Source organism: Epinephelus fuscoguttatus, linkage group LG8, assembly GCF_011397635.1.
Source record: "Epinephelus fuscoguttatus linkage group LG8, E.fuscoguttatus.final_Chr_v1".
NCBI classification, from domain to species: domain Eukaryota; kingdom Metazoa; phylum Chordata; class Actinopteri; order Perciformes; family Serranidae; genus Epinephelus; species Epinephelus fuscoguttatus.
The window spans coordinates 23,673,979-23,693,114 of record NC_064759.1 but is presented as its reverse complement, the minus strand read 5'-3'; the positions used below and the strand labels follow the sequence as shown (position 1 = coordinate 23,693,114).

At 41.7% G+C, this 19,136-nt stretch overlaps 1 protein-coding gene across 3 annotated transcripts in view; it reads right to left on the bottom strand.

Moving 5' to 3' along the window:
• Positions 1-10: 10 nt before the first annotated feature.
• The window catches only part of fhod3b (formin homology 2 domain containing 3b), a 102,675-nt gene continuing 83,549 nt past the window's right edge, over positions 11-19,136 (bottom strand). For 2 of the 3 annotated variants that reach the window (XM_049584989.1, XM_049584991.1), the window contains 16 exons: positions 18,858-18,968; positions 18,580-18,714; positions 18,403-18,453; positions 17,545-17,735; positions 15,603-16,154; positions 14,596-15,515; positions 13,989-14,147; positions 12,617-12,799; positions 8,629-8,748; positions 7,612-7,773; positions 7,202-7,392; positions 6,805-6,997; positions 4,952-4,975; positions 4,191-4,374; positions 2,749-2,910; positions 11-2,638 (listed from right to left, as the gene is read on the bottom strand). In XM_049584989.1, the coding sequence (XP_049440946.1) occupies positions 2,556-2,638; positions 2,749-2,910; positions 4,191-4,374; positions 4,952-4,975; positions 6,805-6,997; positions 7,202-7,392; positions 7,612-7,773; positions 8,629-8,748; positions 12,617-12,799; positions 13,989-14,147; positions 14,596-15,515; positions 15,603-16,154; positions 17,545-17,735; positions 18,403-18,453; positions 18,580-18,714; positions 18,858-18,968 (3,421 nt within the window). In that variant the 3' untranslated portion in view covers positions 11-2,555. The remainder of the gene's footprint in view (positions 2,639-2,748; positions 2,911-4,190; positions 4,375-4,951; positions 4,976-6,804; positions 6,998-7,201; positions 7,393-7,611; positions 7,774-8,628; positions 8,749-12,616; positions 12,800-13,988; positions 14,148-14,595; positions 15,516-15,602; positions 16,155-17,544; positions 17,736-18,402; positions 18,454-18,579; positions 18,715-18,857; positions 18,969-19,136) is intronic. The other variant, XM_049584990.1, reaches the window with a different exon arrangement.

The window sequence follows — 19,136 nt, the reverse complement described above, 5'->3', positions numbered from 1 at the left end:
AGATGTTTTAATGAGCCTTTTTATTGAACTTGTTACATAGTTTTTGCTGTGGGCACAGACGCAATCGAAGCCTTGGTTGTATAGCACTTGGGTCCAAGTTCCACAGTGATGTTATGGCACAGGCAGCAATGTGTGTGTGTGTGTGTGTGTGTGTGTGTGAGTGTGTGAGCTAATGTTAAAAGAAGAAAACGTCGAGTGCAATGAAATCAAAAGGCTTCTAAGGGATTCCACAGGACTAGCTGGTGAATTTCATCACTGCGCGTTTGACCACGATTGTTCACGTTAACAGTCCGTGAAGTGAAAAGGTTTAATAACACAAACCTACAGCTCTGAGAACCAAAGTGAACCTCCTTTTTTTTTTTTTTTTTTTTTTTTTGAAATCAAGCAGAAGTGACACCTTTTTAAACCATGCATGGCTTGGTTTGCTTAAATTATATTTAGAATAATACTGCTTTTAGTCTATGATACACTATTCTACACATGGAGCAAAAAAAACCCATAAAGACAGTCATGACATGTACATCATTTTACAGCATTCCCCCCTATATTACTTTACACATCTATTCTGTCTCGACAAAAATCAGTACAATCTGGGAAACACGATGCGCCCCCCCCCCCCCCCCCCCCAAAAAAAATTCAGTTCTAATAAGCTGCATGCTACACATTGAGTCTAAGGTGCTGAATAGTTTTCAGTTCATTCTAAACAAAACAAAAAACATGTACTGCTGGTGTGTTTTTACGTAGCTTCATCGTGATGTAGCGCTAGATTCTTTTTCCTCTCAATGGCTATGTTTCCATCACAGTGTGAAACCAGCTAATGGATTTTCCATGCCATGATATAAACTGAAATGATGCATGTTATAAATTTAGCCAAGGTTGTTCCACATTGATTAATAGCACAATGAGCTCATCGATAGTTCAAATAAAGACCTGCATAAACGAGAAGCTAAACCGCGGGCTCCTTCTTATTCACTTCAATACAGATAAATAATGGAGATTTCATGTGCGTCCATTTTACTAACTGTCTTGTAACCTGATGTTCACATTCATAGTGAGAATGAAGCTCCGCCTGTTGGGTGAATAACAAGCTGAGATCTCCAGTGACGCCAGTTAAACTACACAATAATTTGGCCTGGTCTATCGTGAACATTTGAACGTAGATCTCGACTAGAGTGGAACAATGCGTTATTCTACAGTAAGGCAACAGGTTACAGCTAATGTGCATGACCAATCCCTAAGTTGTCATAAATACTTTAAAGCTATCTTCATAACATACTATTTGATCCAAGACATAACATGGAAAAAAAATTGCCAGGACAAGTTTTTTTTTTAAAAACACTGGTTAAAAATAAATCACAGCTCGTGAACGATACACATTGCAGTATTATCCTCTCGCACCCTCGCGGACTGCACATCTGTAGTAACATTTTCTTGAGTATATGTCCCTGAAAACGTTGTAATAAATAACTGTCTCTGAAAGGCACTCTGAAATGTGCAGCTCATAGTTCCTAGAAAATAAATCGCTATGTGAAGACTGCTCACCTGTAACACTGCACCTGCCTTCCTAAAACTCTCCTGCTGTTCAGTCCATCAGTGAGAAGAGGTCACATGATGTCGACGTTTGTTGAAGCTAAAAATGTTGATGAGCATTAGTCTGAAACTAGTGGCATCACCAGTCCTAACGTCAACGACTTTAAAAATAGTCGCTCCTCTGATAAATTCCTTCTCATCTAGTCGACTAACAGACATTTAATGAAGCGTGAGATGCTCATCTGCCTCGAACATGTCCACTTTTTGATTAGATATTAAAAACTGTGCTACTGTTGATTTGCTGGTTAAACTGTTGAGTATATTTTCAGATGTCAGTGGTTCATCAGTGTCAAGGATTTCACATTCCATTGATACCCAACTTTTACTTCCAGTGCAATTGTTCCTTATTTGAGCACCTTCTTGAGCAAAATGAAAAGAAACACAAAACTACCACAGTAGTATTAAAACAGAACAACCCGCTGCACAAAGCCATCTATTCAACAGATGAAGTGTCTTTCAGTTCGTCACCAAAGCTGCAGGGCTGACACTAAACCCAAGCAGCGGGGAGTTTAGTGTCTGTACCGCACTTCTTACCCTTTGGATTCAATCAAGGCCACTGAGATCGAAGCATTGCCAACTCTTGATACCCTCCGCCCTAAAAAAATCACACTATTGTGTGGGTGTTTGTATGCAATGTCACGTTCGAAGGATGATCATGATTAAGCCTTGTGAGTGCACGTCGTCGATGTTTATCCAGCAATAGCGAAGCTTAGTGGTTTGAATGCAGCGCTCTGTTTCTGCTCGCTCTGACCATCAGTCCATCAGTCCATGAATAAAACCTTTTCTCCACTCTCTTCAGGAAGCACTTGTGTCAAGCTTATGTGAACCAAACGCATGAAGATGAGGTCAACTCATCAAAGCTGGGGAGGGGATTTTAGTGCCAAGCCAGAATGGAGTGGGTTGCCAGGTTGGGTGTAGGCGTTGGAGGGGCAGTGAAAGGGCTTCCAGGCGTCCTCATGTCCAGCTCACACCTGCATCTCTGAACCACTGGACAAGCCGAGAGCATTTGCCTCCTCTGTTGTCAGACCGTTCTTCAGTGTCCTCCTCACTGTGCACACAGGAAGAAGAGTGTATTATTATGTTTGCACCAGCAGCTGATTGCATTTCTCTGTGTGATAAATTAATTATGCCACTTAGCCAAAAGCTGACATGACTCACATGATTTTCGGTTGGCTCGGGATCGTCTCCTCTCCCGAGGTTGCGTCCGCTGACTGGGCCCCTGAGTGGCTGACCTAACAATCCTCTCCATGATCTCATCAGCTGTATCATCTGTGCAGTTCACTGGATCGTCACTGGCAGAGCACCATGGGGGAACACGCCCTGAAACAGTCAGGGCAGGATGGATAAGAAGACAGAAGATATATACACTACACAATGATGTCTTTTATGAAATACTATTGGCATTTGTTGCAACTTCTTTATGGCATACTACACTGTGAGATTTTAATAAAATATTTAATGAAATACTCTGCTGTGAATTGTTTTTTAACATAGTATAATATGGCATTTTATAGAACTTTTAATGATATTCTATACTATGACTTTTTTTCAACATACTTTACTATGACGTTTTTTGAACATACTATACTGAGACTTGTACATACATTGCGATGACTTTTTTCAACATACTATACTATGACTTTTTTTTTAACATACTAAGGACGTTTTTTGAACATACTATACTGAGAATTTTACATGCTATACTATGGCTTTTTTTTAAACAAACTATGCTTTGACTTTTTTAACATACTATACTATGACCTTTTTCGGCATACTATACTATGACTTTTTTGAACATACTATACTGAGAATTTTACATGACTTCTTTTATTATTATTATTTTTTTTACAACATACTATACTGTGACATTTTTATGATATACTGTACTATGACATTTTTTAATAAAAAAATTTGACAGAGCACTATACTCCCTTTTTTTCTTTTTTTTTTTCCCAACATACCAAGGACCCATAATAAAATGTAATGACCACTCGCAATGTACAACATGAACAGAACTGCATGGTATATTTTATATTTTGAAACATAACAGCAACTTTCCAATCTCTAATAGTTATGTTTGATATGTTACATGGAAGGTTAATTACAGAAAAGTATTGTAACAATGAATTTCATGGTACACAACAAATTTTCATTTCTTTTCCAGAGCTTTTTATGATTTTTACTAAATCCATGACTTTTCCAAGCCTGGAAAATGAGATTGTAAAAGTTTATGAGTAGTCCAGGTTTTCCATAACCCTAGGAACCCTGATTTTATAACATACTGTCGACAAAATGTAAATGAAATCCGTCTTGTACTTGTTGAGATCATTTAGTCTAGCCCAAAATGGTGGACAGCCTGACAGACAGACATTGCCATCCCTCAAACCATGCCACTAGCATGGCTAAAAATACCAGACCTAGTGAAAGATTAGCTTAAAGGTTTCAGGTAGGATTACCTTAGTAAAACGGAAATGCTCATGCTGTGCTGCGGGAGCAGTTAAGGCCACAGAGGGATGCAAAATCTCAGAGCACTGGATGGGTGGTGGTGTTATAAAAGCTACGTATGAGCTGTAACAATGTAACATGTTTATGAGACTTACCTCTGGTGCTGCCGGCTCTGGTGCGTGTACGGAGGCCTGGTACTGAAGAAGTGGCACTCTCTCCACTTTGCAAGCTACTCTTAAGTACAGCCTTCATGTTCTCATGTTCAGCTGCATCTTCAGCATACTGGATACCCTGAGGCTGGCTCTCCTGTGCATCTGATGGGCCACCAAATTTACCACTCTGGGGGGGGGGGGCACAGGATTACAATATCAGGCATTATATTAGTAAGGAGTGCTGAAGCTCAGCTCCATGCTGTAGCGCTTTTAGTATGTGGAAAGCACCACAAGAAAAAGCTTTAAATATTAAAGTTATCATACAGGTTAATCTTTACTAGTAACACAGCACTTTTCAGCCCTAAATGAGAATAATTAGTCATTTTACAGACTTGAAGGTTTTACATACACATTTAACGTGCTTTTTATTCTGTGACACGACAAAAAAATCCCCTTGACTGTTTCTTGTAACAATCTGAGGTGGATTCATTTCGACAAGGAAGTAGCTGCAACAGCTCCTAGTGAGGTTCACTCAACACTCCAGCTGACATCATGCAAACACCTCATTTTCTCTCCTTGTCATCACCTTCAAGCTTCCTCATTCTTGTAAGGTCACACGCACACAGAACCTGTCAGTTTATCGATGACCTGTCCTTGTAAATACACCCATTATTGTTCAAAGTTATGACAGCACAGTCTGGTTAAATGTTAGGCACAAAAGAAAGGATACATGCACTTGTTTACACACAGAGTCACCCTCCTACCTCACTATCATCGTCATCCTCACTCTACAGAGATAAAGGAATCGGAAGGAAAAAAATGCCAAAACGTGTGTTGTAAATAGTGAAAACTTTCTGTGTACAGGGTGACAATTTTCCAGGAAAGACTCTTCAGCTTAAACATACACTGCTGAGATATCTTAGTTTTACTCATCATAAAGAAGCACAAAGTCTTTGATTTGTGCTATAAACATTACAGGAATATTTCAACATTTTGCTTTTTTGCAGAGACTTAGATGAGAGGATTGGTCCCATTCTCATGTCTGTACAGTAAATATGAGGCAGCCAGTTAGCTTAGCTTAAGATTCAGACTGGGAACAGGGGGATACAGCTAGCCTTGCTCTGTCCAAAAAATGCTTAAAGCCATCTCTGAACAGGGATCAACAATAAGGACTGCAACGGGCAAGTAAAATGCCATGTCACACTAGTAAATCTCGCAACTCACTTGCCTGATCAAGAAAGCGGTAAAACAGAATTAAACACATATTGTTTTCCAGAGCTGATGATGGACGTACTTAAGGAGTGAGACATTTTGCATCCTTCTCATCTCTGTTGAGAGCTGCATAAGCACTTGTGAGAAAATGGCAGCGGGTAAAGACAAAGTTTATGATCTGAAGCACAGGCGAGCATTTCAATTATCCTGGAAACAGGATTTTAGTTGAGTTGTATTACAGAATGTGGGAAAAACTGAATGATGTATTGCGCAGTTTGACGCAAGGTGGACAAAACTAGGTTGTTTCCGAAAAGTGATGCTTGAATGCCATAATGAGAGCCAACAGCATCTCCCTTGTCTGGTAGCTAGGGATGCTGACAACCACTACTCAAAGCCTTGCCGGTGCTACGACACATGATGATTAACTTTAGTCTTTGTTGTTGTTTGATAATTGCTAATAAGTACAACAATTTGTAAAGGGGCAAGTAAAAACTGACTTTGAGCAAGTGCATTTTTGACCCACTTGTCCCACCACGCAGTGAAAAAGAGACATTCACTAATTATCGCATCACAGTCAAATTTTTTTAACCTTCAGACAGAGCAAGGCCACCTTGGCTAATCTTACTGTCAGCTGGTTACAGTGGCAGTTTAAAAAACAGATTAACAAGTTGATTCAATCTTCTCTGCTAATTTGCAGTAAGAAAATAAATAATGTTGATGACGATCCTCAGTCATCCAGGTCACAGTAATCTTAAGTGCTATATAGTAGGCAACCTTAAGAAAGTGAATAATGTAAAACCATTCCTTTAAATATAAAAACTGCTGCAAGATTCCCCCATACCATGAAAAAACATTGCAGATACATGCAAGCTATGGAACAGGAGAGCATATTTGACTGAACATCTCTGTAAGAGTGTGGTTAAGGTGTGGGCCTTGTTATTTCTTCCTCAGGGACGTCCAAAGGTTTGAATTTTCACACAGTGATTGAATTAGGGTCCCTTTGAAGAGAGAGGGGCCCCTGCCAAGGCTCGCTGTGGAGTCCACTCTGAGCAGCCGTCTCCTTGGGGTTTAAGGGATTTTAATCACGCAGGGAGGTGTTTGCTCTGGCCTTTCTTAGCCTGCTGCAGCTACAGAATGAGATACACTAAAAACAACTCACTGATTGTTGTTACAGTAACCTATACATGTGAATACCAAGAAACTATGCTGATGTCATTACAAATGTACACCTCGTCTGACAGAAATGGCCACGTTTGGCGCTTTAACCAGATTAAGGTTATAACCACTGTCTAGGGATTGCTCATATTATCTCATAGAATTGAGAAAGTACAAACTAAACAAAGTCGAGGGTCATGAAATAGAGAAAGTGTATGTGCGACCCTTGCTCGTGGTGAGGAGCACTTACATCTGTTATCATTTTTCCCCTGGTCTTGTTCCTCTCTCGGTGGTTGGCCCTCTTCTGTTTCTGCTGTAGCACACGCTCTCTTGTTGTGCGATACTCCAGGGCAAATTCACTCAGGATCTTGCTAAAGCGATGAATGCTGACCTCACGTACCGCATATACCGGATGGCCCAGGAACAGCAGAAAGGCATGAAACCTGCAGATGTGTGGAGAAACATCACAGAGATTCCTTAGTGGAAACAGAGTTTAAACATGCTTCAAAAGGTCATCAACACTAAAAATGATTTTAATTTTCATTCTAACAGTAATTAATACTTGAGACATTATACACACTTTTGGCAAAATGCAAGAAACATATTTAATCCAATCCAGCATGGAGTCATTTGATGACTGAACATACCTGTTGATTATTCTTCGATGTACAATCTTCAGAATAATGATTCTCTCTGCACAGTCTTTGAGGAAGTCTGACATTTTTTGTTTCAAAGCAGGTTTCATCTCATGCTTTGCAATGACCTTGAGGTGATCCCAGGATGCTTTGCACCTTCGCTCCATCTGGGCCAGATTGTCGTGAAGCTGGTCAAAGTCCACCTGACAACAATATCACAGACAGAACTCATCACTGACTGTTCAAGATTCTTTTTAATGGATATGAAAGTTGGATTTACGGCTACTACGGTGGAACCTGCTCATCATCTTTTAGTGATCAATTCGACCTGGACAGACATGGTTACTTTAAGCAGTTTCCACTTTCGTAACAAACTGATACTAAGGACAAACTGTTTAATGAGTTTTGAAAAAGTAAACAACCTTGGTCAAGCGGGTGATGGCTCCTATCTCAGAGTAGAGGTCAGTGCTGTCTGGAAACTTCTCCACCACGATGGAGCAGGCATGGTGCAGCAGGGACTGCTTATGAACTGTGTCCTTCACCTCTGGGACTTTCTCCAAGTAATTCAGCTCAAAGCCTTTTGCCTAGAGATGCATGCATACACAGCAACACAGTCAGAATGTGGGACGGAAACAACTGTCTGAAATTAAACATCAAGAGACCCTAGTCGAAGACCAAATTGCACTGAATTTCCTTTTTGGCACAGTTAGAAAAAGGGGCTCAATGGAGTGCACTGAGTAGATATGCAGATTCATTAGACTGATTATCAGAAACCACAATCTACTTCAGACCAGACCGATTGTTTTGCTCACCACAGCAGAGCTAAAAAGAGCCTGGACATATCATGAAAGATATAATCCCAACAGGATCTCCCTTGTTCTGCTGCCAGTTTTAAATGGCTTACTGCAAAATATAAATGCAGCCATTATTTACGGGAACTACTTGTTTTGATGTTGATGACTTATGTTTCCCTTTTGTATTTTTGGCTCCCATATCCCAGAGGTACACTTAAACATACACATTCACACAGATGGACATGAAGGCACGCGCAGGGCCACAGAAACCCCCATCAAAAAAAAAAAAAAAAAAAAGGGCACAAGCAGCCAGACAAACATAAGCTGTCAGAAAACACACAATCACACAACCTCCCTCCCTTTTTAATCCCAGACAAACAGAGGCAGGTTCAGCAGAGGCCTTGACGAGCGTTTTTTACTGTAGAAGGACAGTGTCTGGTGCAGACAGTCAGGCAGCACATTCTTCTACACATAGAGAGTCCACTGTTATCCTTGCCAAATAAATATGTTGGCGGGGGAGTTCGGGAGGAGGAGGAGGAGGAGGAGCGTGGGAGGAAATGGAGGAAGTGAGTAAAAGACACAGAGGGAGAGAAAGTGGGAAAAAAGAGGAACCTCTGAGCCACATATGTCTTGAGGGTTACTCACATTAGTGCCATTGAGGAAGTTGCCAATGGCCAGCAACGTGGTCAAGATGTAGCGCAGCGTCTTGTTTTTCTCTAACTGGTCCATCCCTTCCTTCAGGTCCTGCAGAGGCTCTGCCACTTCCTAAAAGAGCATGAAAGGGCAGTCAGAGAGCAAATTATCTATCCTTTCCTGTTTATGTTTCTATAGATTAATTCTTCTCCCCTGACAACAATGTGCTGCAAATTGTCAACACATATTAAGGGGAGCTCCGCCAATTTTACACATCAAAGCCTGTTTACAAGTCTTGGGAATACTTCTGCATATGTGAAAAAATGTGTGTATGTGTTTTGTTGCTCCAAAGGGAGCTGCATGATGTCTGATAACAGCCTCAGGTGATGTCACTTTAGGCAGCAATGGTCGGGGCTGACTTCAAGTTTGAAAAGGAAAAATATCTGAGGGTGTAGAGTCAGATGGAGCCTGTAGCCTGCTCCTAATCTCTGCTTGAGGCTAGCAGCTTGAGGCTATATTAGCTGCTACCAGCATAACACACCTGAATAAACTGTCTGCAATTGAGTTGCGTTGGGTAATGTAGGTAACGATTGTGCTGCATTGATTTTGATCCCTTTTAAAAAGAAAGTATCGATCGTGAATCTGACAATGTTGCAAGAACACAACTGAATCTGTGGAATAGTATCTTTAAGACTCTAAAATATCTCTATTTAAAAAAAAAAAAAAAAACATTCTCACTGTCTTTCCAAGAGTTAAAAAGATAGATAAATACCAAACTTGCATCTGTACGGGAAATATGAAGCTATGGCTAGCAGTCAGTTAGCTTAGATTGATATAAGGACTGGAAACAGTGAGAGACAGCTTGCCTGCAGCTGACTATGACTTGCATCCCCTTTTCACCAAAATTAGAGCGTGTACACATCACTTTTTTAAACACCAGAGAACCTGCTAAAAATGCCAGTAGACTTGAGCCATGTACATGGCTCTGAAGCAGATGAGTATGCCTTTTTGTTTTATTTTTACTGGCTGGAAAACAGCTTAGTAAACAGCGGAAAGCTGCATGGAGGCCGCTGAAAATGTTACAGTGGTAACTTCTTTTTATATATCTGCTACATACTCAGTCTCTCTTTTAAATTTGGTGCAGACTAATGTGAAAAGATGTTTGAGTGCTGCTAATACAGAGCAATAGAGGCTGAAATTAACATGTTCACCTGGGTGTTGTATTTCCATTACTGTCGACTGAAGCCTTGGCCAATAAAAAAAACCCCGTAACCTTTCCTATTACATACAAAACCAAGATATTAGTGGTTTTTGGTGGCTTTCTTTTGCAGTGGGAAAGGGGCTGTAGTCATTCAAAGAACCCCCACATAAAACCACAAATTGTCATCTTAGTAAAGGTCAGAGGTGTTGGTAAGCAGATTTTGTTATCTTATTATTACTAAGCTAAATGTTTTCCTCTTTTTCCAGTCTTTATGCTAAACCTAGCTAGGCAGGTGCTAGCATAGACTGTATAAAGATGGACAACATGTCAGCTCCCCAAAGGTGACGCCAAAACATCTTGATTGCCCCCTGGTGGCTGGCCGCAGTATAGGTCATAAAGCCCACCCTCTCCATGTTAGAAAAGTCACAGTACACATCAATTAGAATTTTCCCAAAGATGGTTTCTGTCATTTAAGGTAGTTTTTTTTTTTTTTTTTAAAGATATTTTTTGGGCATTTTTAGCCTTTATTTGACAGGACAGACAAGTGTGAAGGGGGGAGAGAGAGAGAGGGAGTGACACGCAGCAAAGGGCCACAGGCTGGAGTCGAACCTGGGCCGCTGCAGCAACAGCCCTGTACATGGGGCACCTGCTCCACCACCAAGCCACCGACGCCCCCATTTAAGGTAGTTTTTATCACACTGCTCTATGTTCAAGTGTTCATTTATCTTTTAAGTTTGGTTCTTAATTACACTGAACAAAAATATAAACGCACCACTTTTGTTTTTGCTCTCATTTTTCATGAGCTGAACTCAAAGATCTTAAACATTTTCTATACACACAAAAGACCATTTCCTCACAAATACTGTTCACAAATCTGTCTAAATCTGTGTTAGTGAGCACTTCTCCTTTGCCGCAATAATCCATCCCACCTCACAGGTGTGGCATATCAAGATGCTGATTAGACAGCATGAATATTGCACAGGTGTGCCTTAGGCTGGCCACAATAAAAGGCCACTCTGAAATGTGCAGTTTTATCACACCGCACAATGCCACAGATGTCGCAAGTTTTGAGGGAGCGTGCAATTGGCATGCTGATTGCAGGAATGTCCACCAGAGCTGTTGCCTGTGAATTGAATGTTCATTTCTCTACCATAAGCCGTCTCCAAAGGCGTTTCAGACAGTTTGGCAGTACACCCAACCGGCCTCACGACCGCAGACCACGTGTAACCACACCAGCCCAGGACCTCCACATCCAGCATGTTCACCTCCAAGATCGTCTGAGACCAGCCACCCGGACAGCTGCTGCAACAATCGGTTTGCATAACCAAAGAATTTCTGCACAAACTGTCAGAAACCGTCTCAGGGAAGCTGATCTGCATGCTCGTCGTCCTCATCAGGGTCTCGACCTGACTGCAGTTCGTTGTCGTAACCAACTTGAGTGGGCAAATGCTCACATTCGATGGCGTCTGGCACGTTGAAGAGGTGTTCTCTTCATGGATGAATCCCAGTTTTCACTGTTCAGGGCAGATGGCAGACAGCATGTGTGGCGGGGGGCGGTTTGCTGATGTCAACGCTGTGGATCGAGTGGCCCATGGTGGCGGTGGGGTTATGGTATGGGCAGGCGTATGTTATGGACAACGAACACAGGTGCATTTTATTGATGGTATTTTGAATGTACAGAGATATCGTGACGAGATCCTGAGGCCCATTGTTGTGCCATTCATCCACGACCATCACCTCATGTTGCAGCATGATAATGCACGGCCCCATGTTGCAAGGATCTGTACACAATTCCTGGAAGCTGAAAACATCCCAGTTCTTGCATGGCCAGCATACTCACCGGACATGTCACCCATTGAGCATGTTTGGGATGCTCTGGATCGGCGTATATGACAGCATGTTCCAGTTCCTGCCAATATCCAGCAACTGCGCGCAGCCATTGAAGAGGAGTGGACCAACATTCCACAGGCCACAATCAACAACCTGATCAACTCTATGTGAAGGAGATGCGTTGCACTGTGTGAGGCAAATGGTGGTCACACCAGATACTGACTGGTTTTCTGACCCCCCCCCCCGCCACAAAAAACAAAACTGCACATTTCAGAGTGGCCTTTTATTGTAGCCAGCCTAAGGCACACCTGTGCAATATTCATGCTGTCTAATCAGCATCTTGATATGCCACACCTGTGAGGTGGGATGGATTATCTCGGCAAAGGAGAAGTGCTCACTAACACAGATTTAGACAGATTTGTGAACGATATTTGTGAGGAAATGGTCTTTAGTGTGGATAGAAAATGTTTTAGATCTTTGAGTTCAGCTCATGAAAAATGGGAGCAAAAACAAAAGTGGTGCGTTTATATTTTTGTTCAGTGTACTTATTCAATGCTATAAAACAGGATTTTACAACATGATTGACCACTGTATGAGCCAATTGGTGGGCTCACATTCAGTGGCGCTGCTCGCGACTGGTTGGACAGGTGTATAGATGGGAAACTTGATACTGCAGAGATTTCTACTGCACAGAGTCTGGCTACAAATGAAGTCACCGAGGCAAAATGGCAGCGGCACTATCCAGGATATTTTAGCTTCACTTATGTACAGTGGGGGGTAAGTAGAGACGTGATGTCTATCTTTATATACCATCTATAGATGCTAGCTGTTGCTTCATACTGACACAAATAAGTGTAGTACCAATCTTCTTATCTCACTCTCGGCAAGAAAGCAAGTAAGTGTATCCCAAAACTCTGTATAGTATAATCTATCTGCATGTGACTGAATTGGACAGGAAATGTGTCTGACCTTCTCAATAAGCTCATAGTCCATCTTGAATGCCCACAGCTGCAGGCGAGCAGACAGCTCTGTGATGGAGGAGAGAGTGAGGAGGAACTGCTCAGCACTGCCCAGGGGAATATCAGGGTTGACCAGCTGAGCCTCCTGGATCCTCTGCTTCTCCTCCTCTGTGGGGATCATTGTCAGGATTTTCTAGGGGAGGGAGGAGGACACGAAAGGAGGGGAAGGGAAAATGAGACGCTGAGAGGATAATTCATCAAGTCAACCTATCAAAAGTTTGTCAGCGCCTGAGTACATTTTTTCATAATATGTCAGGGAGTAAATCATAGGAGGAGAAAGGAAACAAATTGATTCTGACATTTCACTCTCTGTGTATTTAAGATGTTTCCAATTGTTGCCACAAACCTGTGTGACATCTGAACTTTCAACCTCGCTTTTGTTGTCTGGCTGAAAATACCTCCAGAGACAAAAGAGAGGAGAGAAGTACTCCATTTTGCTGAGAATGAACTCAAGGTGAAGCTCTGAAAACTACAGGTTATATAACACCAAAGGGATGCAACATTAATCATTATCTGTTGTAGTATGGTCTTTTAAACAAGCTCAAAATATTCATGTAGAGCTAACCTTTAATCATCGCTGTGATTGATTACACAAGAACAGCCAAAAAGCCAGCCGTGCAGCCAGGAAATCAATGAATGATATGTCAACATTGTGGGCCATCCCATCGAGAGGAGTTAAATCTCCTGTTTGGGGAAATCCACCAGTGTGTTTTGGTGGGCTGTGTAAATATCATTCAAGAAAACCGTGTATATTTTGGACCCAGTGATCTTAAATGGGTTTTATTTGATGGATCAGACAGTACTTATAAAATGCAGTACCAATTTAGATACAAAGCGTTAAAGCTCCATTCATTACATTTACATTTAAATCCTAAGTCAATACTCGAAAGCTGTGCTTTTATTTATTTTTTTCCATGTCTATTCATTCTGTTTAAACCTGTTAACCCTTTACAGTTTTAGATGTAAATTAGGCTGCATTAATATTATTAGTATTATATTATTATTATTATTAGTATTGTATTATTTGTACAATTAGATTCCAGTGGCAACTGCATATGATGGTCTCTGACTGGTGTGATCCAAAAAAAATTCAAAAAACTCCACAGTGTTATAAAGTCTAAAAGTCAGAATTTATTGAAAAAAAGATAGATGTAATTGGTTCAAATTTTTTTTATAAAACTTTTATCTCCGTATTTGTTGGTGTTTTAATGAGGCAGTCCAGCAGCAATCTTACTGCACCATGAATTACATTTATTTATTAAAGATGTATCCAAAGTTTCATTTTAACCTCAACAGAAGCTTGAAGCTGCAGCCCTACTTACCTCAATGCCTTCCTTGTTCAGTGCGTACTCATCAAAGTTGAGGATAGCTGTCTTGATGGTGCGGGGAGGAGGCAAGACAGTCAAGCCAATGTTGATAGCGTTGCTGCGTTTTGAATCAAGGACGATGATTTCTTGTCGTTTGCCATCGACAGCTGCTTTCTATGAGAGACGCAAAGTCGTCATATTACATCATGTATCTTGAGAAGTGGAAGCAGTTGTTAATGGTTGAAAGATGCGCTACACAAAACGTGTGAAAACACACCCGACCTATCAGCTGTTATCACAAAACAGAGATGTGACAGATAGCAGCTTGCATCCAATTCCCCATTGTTGGGTTGCTATAGATTTGGCCGAGATAGAAGGTGATAAACTGTGGAACTTTGACACACAAGATTTTCTCTTCTCACTAATATTGAGAAAGATTTCACCCCTTTTAAAGGCCACCCAGGGTGACAGTAGTGATCCTTTTTAATATGGTGCTTGATAGCAGGAAATCCTGAGCCATGTGAGGGAAACTGAGGCAAATCAGGGCTACAAAATAAATGAACCAAAAGTTTATATTAATACTGCATAGTTTTACTGTAACAACAGTACAACACTGAATTACCTTTGTGACAGGCAGCTCCTTGGATTTGGACTCAAACAGCTGCTCCAGCTTGGATGTGTCCAGTTTAATTGGCTCCAGTTTGCACCAGAGGGATTCTTTACAGAATTTATGGCTCTTACACTGCCAGTCCACGGGTCGGACTTCGTTCCAGAAGAGACGGATGGTCTTCTTCTTCTTTTGGAAGAGAGGCATTTCCCCTCGAGTCAGCTGAGGGGAGGGTGGGGGGATAGGGGCCATGAATGGTGGGGGCGGCGGCATCATTTTGCCAAGGAGTGGGGGAGGAGGGGGGCACCCAAACAGCGGTGGAGGTGGTGGCAGGGCAACATTGCACAATGGAGGGGGAGGTGGTGGTATCAAGTCACCTGACCCCATCACAGTGTCCATATCTAAAATATCCATGTCATCCTCATCCTTCAGGTCGGTGAAGTCCATTTCTTTAATGCGCAGCTCCCTGGGTGTGGCCATCAGCTGATCCCAGATGTAGTCCGACTCTTTTTTAGGGGGTAAGGCTGATGAGGCTGCAGTGGATGATTTGTCAGTCTGCTGCTGCTCTTTTGAGGCCTCGACTTCAGGAGGTGACGTTAGGCCTTTGACCAAATCTCCAAACTTCTCCGCCACTGCTCGGACGCTGCCTTGGTTGTCAAGATGTCCCACTTCCACTTTTTTCACATTTTCTTCTCTGGCCTGTCTGTGAGCCTCCAGTGTGGAGATCCTGCTGGCCAAGCTGGCCACAGAGGCGTCACTGACCTCTGCCTCCTTCTCACATTTACAGTTTTCTTTCTCAGTTTCGGCTACATTCTCTTCATCCTTGCTGGCTGACGTCTGAGCATAGAGCATGTCCAGCATGAAGCGCTTGCTGTTGAGTATTTTGTTGCACTGGTCGTTCACATCTGCGTCTTTAATGCACTGGGTCCACTGGCCTGTTGATACAGAAACAATTTTGATATTGAGAGAAATGTATTGAGTTGATAATCGATGTAAGTGAATAAAATTAGCATTGATCATACCTGCTTCAATGTCAGTGAGTTTCTCCTCACGCTCCTCCCTTTCCAGGGTGCTGCTCGTGGAGGAGATGCTGGATGCTGAGCAGTTGTCCTTTTCATTCACTTCCTCATTCTGTCTCTCCTTCTCACTCAGCAGTACACTGTCTTCTACATCCCTTTCCGTCGGCTGCTCCTTCTCAAACTCCTCCTCTAACTCGACATTCACCTCCACATCTGGCTCTCCTACCTCTGCTACATCTGCTACCTCCTCTTCTTCCACCTGTTCCTCTACTTCTACCTCATCCACGCGCTGTGTCTGTTCCTCAAGCCTCTCCTGCTCTTGCCTCTCTTCTTTCTCCATGCCTGACTGTTCATCTGACGCCAGCTCTGCCACTACATTCTGGTCAGACTGAGTCTCAGCAACATCCTCCATCTCTGCAGGCGACTCTGTCTCAGTCTGCTGCTTGTCTGGCTCTGAGGGAGGTTTGGGGGAAGGTTCTGATACTGTTAACTCTGGCGCTGGACTTTTGGTTCTGGTCTGTGGGTCAAGGTCTGGCTCTGAGATATGTTCTGTTCCTGGAAGAGAAATCAAAACAGCATGGAAAAAAAAAATGTTACTTTAAGTACTTCAGTTATGGGCCTTTATATTATCTGATAGTCTTCAGAAACATTCTTTGTTTATAATTAAAACAGTTTTAAATTGCTTCCTGACATATCCTTAATTGCACTGAGAGGCTGTACATTTCCAGACTGTAGAAATAATTTACAAAGCAATCATCGAATTCTGTTGTCATAGCTCATGACCATAGAACATGACTGTATAACACAACGTGAGTGGCTGAGAGCGAGTGCTTAATAACTTCTGAGAAAAAGGAATACTTCACCTTCCAAATGACTTTTTGTATATCAATTACTCACTGTGTGTTATGTGAATTTGTGAAGAAAACTTTGTTTTTTTCACATTCCTAAACGATGAATCCAAAAACTGAGAAAATTCTGGATGAATTAGGTGAAGTCCTTGATGACTGTGTTTAACAACAGCAAAACTATATCCAAATATCCGTTAGCTAACTCTCACACAACTTGTGCGTTTAGTCTCATTTATCCAGTCAAATGCTCAGTACTTCCCAAACAGACACCCCTTTCCAGTGGGAAGTTGCTGTTCTGTCACTGTCTTGATTACTAGTTTGTGTCATTGTGTGTTTTGGTTGACTCCAAACTAACCTTTTAAAACACCAAAGAGACACAATAACGCAAGCAAACTGATCCAAGCAGTGGTAGGTCAGCAGCTCCCATGTTCAGCGATGTAAAGTTACTGTTTTTGTCAATGGAGTCTGACACTGAGGAGAGCATATACAGGTTTCACTTTCCATTCAGTTCCCGTTGCAAAGGTGTGTTTGGGAAGTTCTGAGCATACGGCCGGATAAATGAGACTTGGATTATACTGCACAAGTTATTAAAGAGTTTTTTAAACAAATGTTTCAGTATATATTTGCTGTTAAATTAATCAAAATTTTTCTCAATTTTTGGATTCTTTGGATTATTAGGGGGGTGAAATATTCCTTTAGGTAGTTACCAAATAAGTGTGTTGTAGAAAAATGAACTATTGTCATATTAAAACAAACAAGCCCTTTAGATTGTCAACCTCAAACCACTGGCTGTTTATTCAGCCTCTTTAGACACAACAATATAGACACAACTACAACATTTCTGTTTAATTTCTGCATTTTGATATGTATTTCTAAAGTCAAGTAGTCATTCTCAATCGCTTCTTTCAGCAGAAGTGCAGCTAAATCAATTTCCATGCGATAATCCATGTGAGTGTTAATGCCAAGACCAGTGTGTGACAGGTGCACTGACAGCCAGTACTGTTTCTGCCAGCTCTGCAAGCCAGCATCACTGTTCATGCTCATATCACTCAGGATTATGGCTAATGGTGAATAAATGATTGGCAAACGCCAGTTACCCAATGTCTGGTGTGCAGTGGGGACTGTGTCCTCCTGTGAGATAATGGACGAAGGTGTGGCACAGCGGGACACAGAGCGGCTGGCAGGGTTGGAACTCAAACACAAAGTGATCTCTGTTCGTCCTCTTGTCGGCGCCCTAGGGCGCTCGCGCTCGAACTCCTCTGCAGCAAGCCTCTCCACATTCTTGTACCTGCAATGACAAAATGTAGCTTTCAAATGTCTTTAAAGAAAACAAATAAATTCATAAATACCAGCCCCTGAAATGATAACGTTTTAGGGATATAAAGGCTTCTTCCAACAATCAGGTTTTAGTGAAAAACAACCATGATATCATTATTTATGCTGTGAACACATATGATGTATTGGTCTTATTCCTGGGTAATTATGGAAAAATGGAGCTGTAATCCCATTACTCAGAGAGTCAAATGATGACAAATGACGTACTTCTTTTGTTAAGGTTGCCAAAGTGCTGTTTAACATTTTTGCCTGGTGTTTACTGATCTCAGTTCACACATGGTTAAAATTTTTAGGCTTCAGTTCATAGGGGTGAAAAAGGTGAGGGTAATAAGCTATAAATTATAGACCGCACACACTCACACACAGACACAGTCAGAGGGAGATAACTGGACCAAGTCCATGGCAAAATACAATTACACACTTGTCTTGTTAACTTTAGGACATTTTAATGGTGAGCAGGCCTAAAGGGGCTCTGACACCTATAATTCAGCCCGACGCTTTACATCTGCTATCAATTTTAAAATAAAATCTCAAAGCATTTATAAACCTCCTTTGATGAATCTTCAAACTGCAGCATTATTGTGTGATCCATGTGAGCCAGTGTACTAAAGTAAACTCACCTTTCCTCTCTGGCTTGTCGTGCTTCTTCCCTCTTCTCAACAGAATCTCGACTGAGACAGAAAGACAAATGGCAACACATGTTTATTAGCTGCCTACAGCACAAAGTAAAGAAATATAATATTCTCTCCTACATGAAGTTATGTAATATTTTGTCTGATTCGTGAGGTGAGACTAACTTGAAGCGGTTCCTCTCTTCTCTTTCGATTCTCTGCAGGCGCTCCTCTCTCTCCAGGCGTCTCCTCTCTCTCTCCTGAGCCAGCGACTCCTGATGCTGTCTGTACGATGAAGTTAGCAAGCCCCCTAGAGCAGGTCTACACGTCAAAGAGAAAGAGTGACTGTAATAACATTATCAAAATTGAGTGATTGGTGTGCATTTTGGTTGAGGCACTTGAGTTCCAATCTACTATAGAGACCAAACGTTCTACATTAGCTGTGGAAAAGCTGAGATGCCAACCTGTCAACTGTTTTGGATTCTGGTGTCATAGATGCTGTACTAGTGAAGCGATGGATGGGTGATGTAGGAGCCTGGTGCCTGCCAGGGTATGGAGAGCCATTGGCACTGATTCTGTTAAAAGAAAGGGAAAATAAATGCTTTGTTCTCTCCTTTGACATTTTTTCCACTGAAATACAGAGAAAAAGGGTAGACAACACTTCAAGTACCTGTGATGTGAATTCCAGTGTCATACTGCTGGATAGTTTACACTGAGATATGACTGTGTTGAGTGCTCTTAAG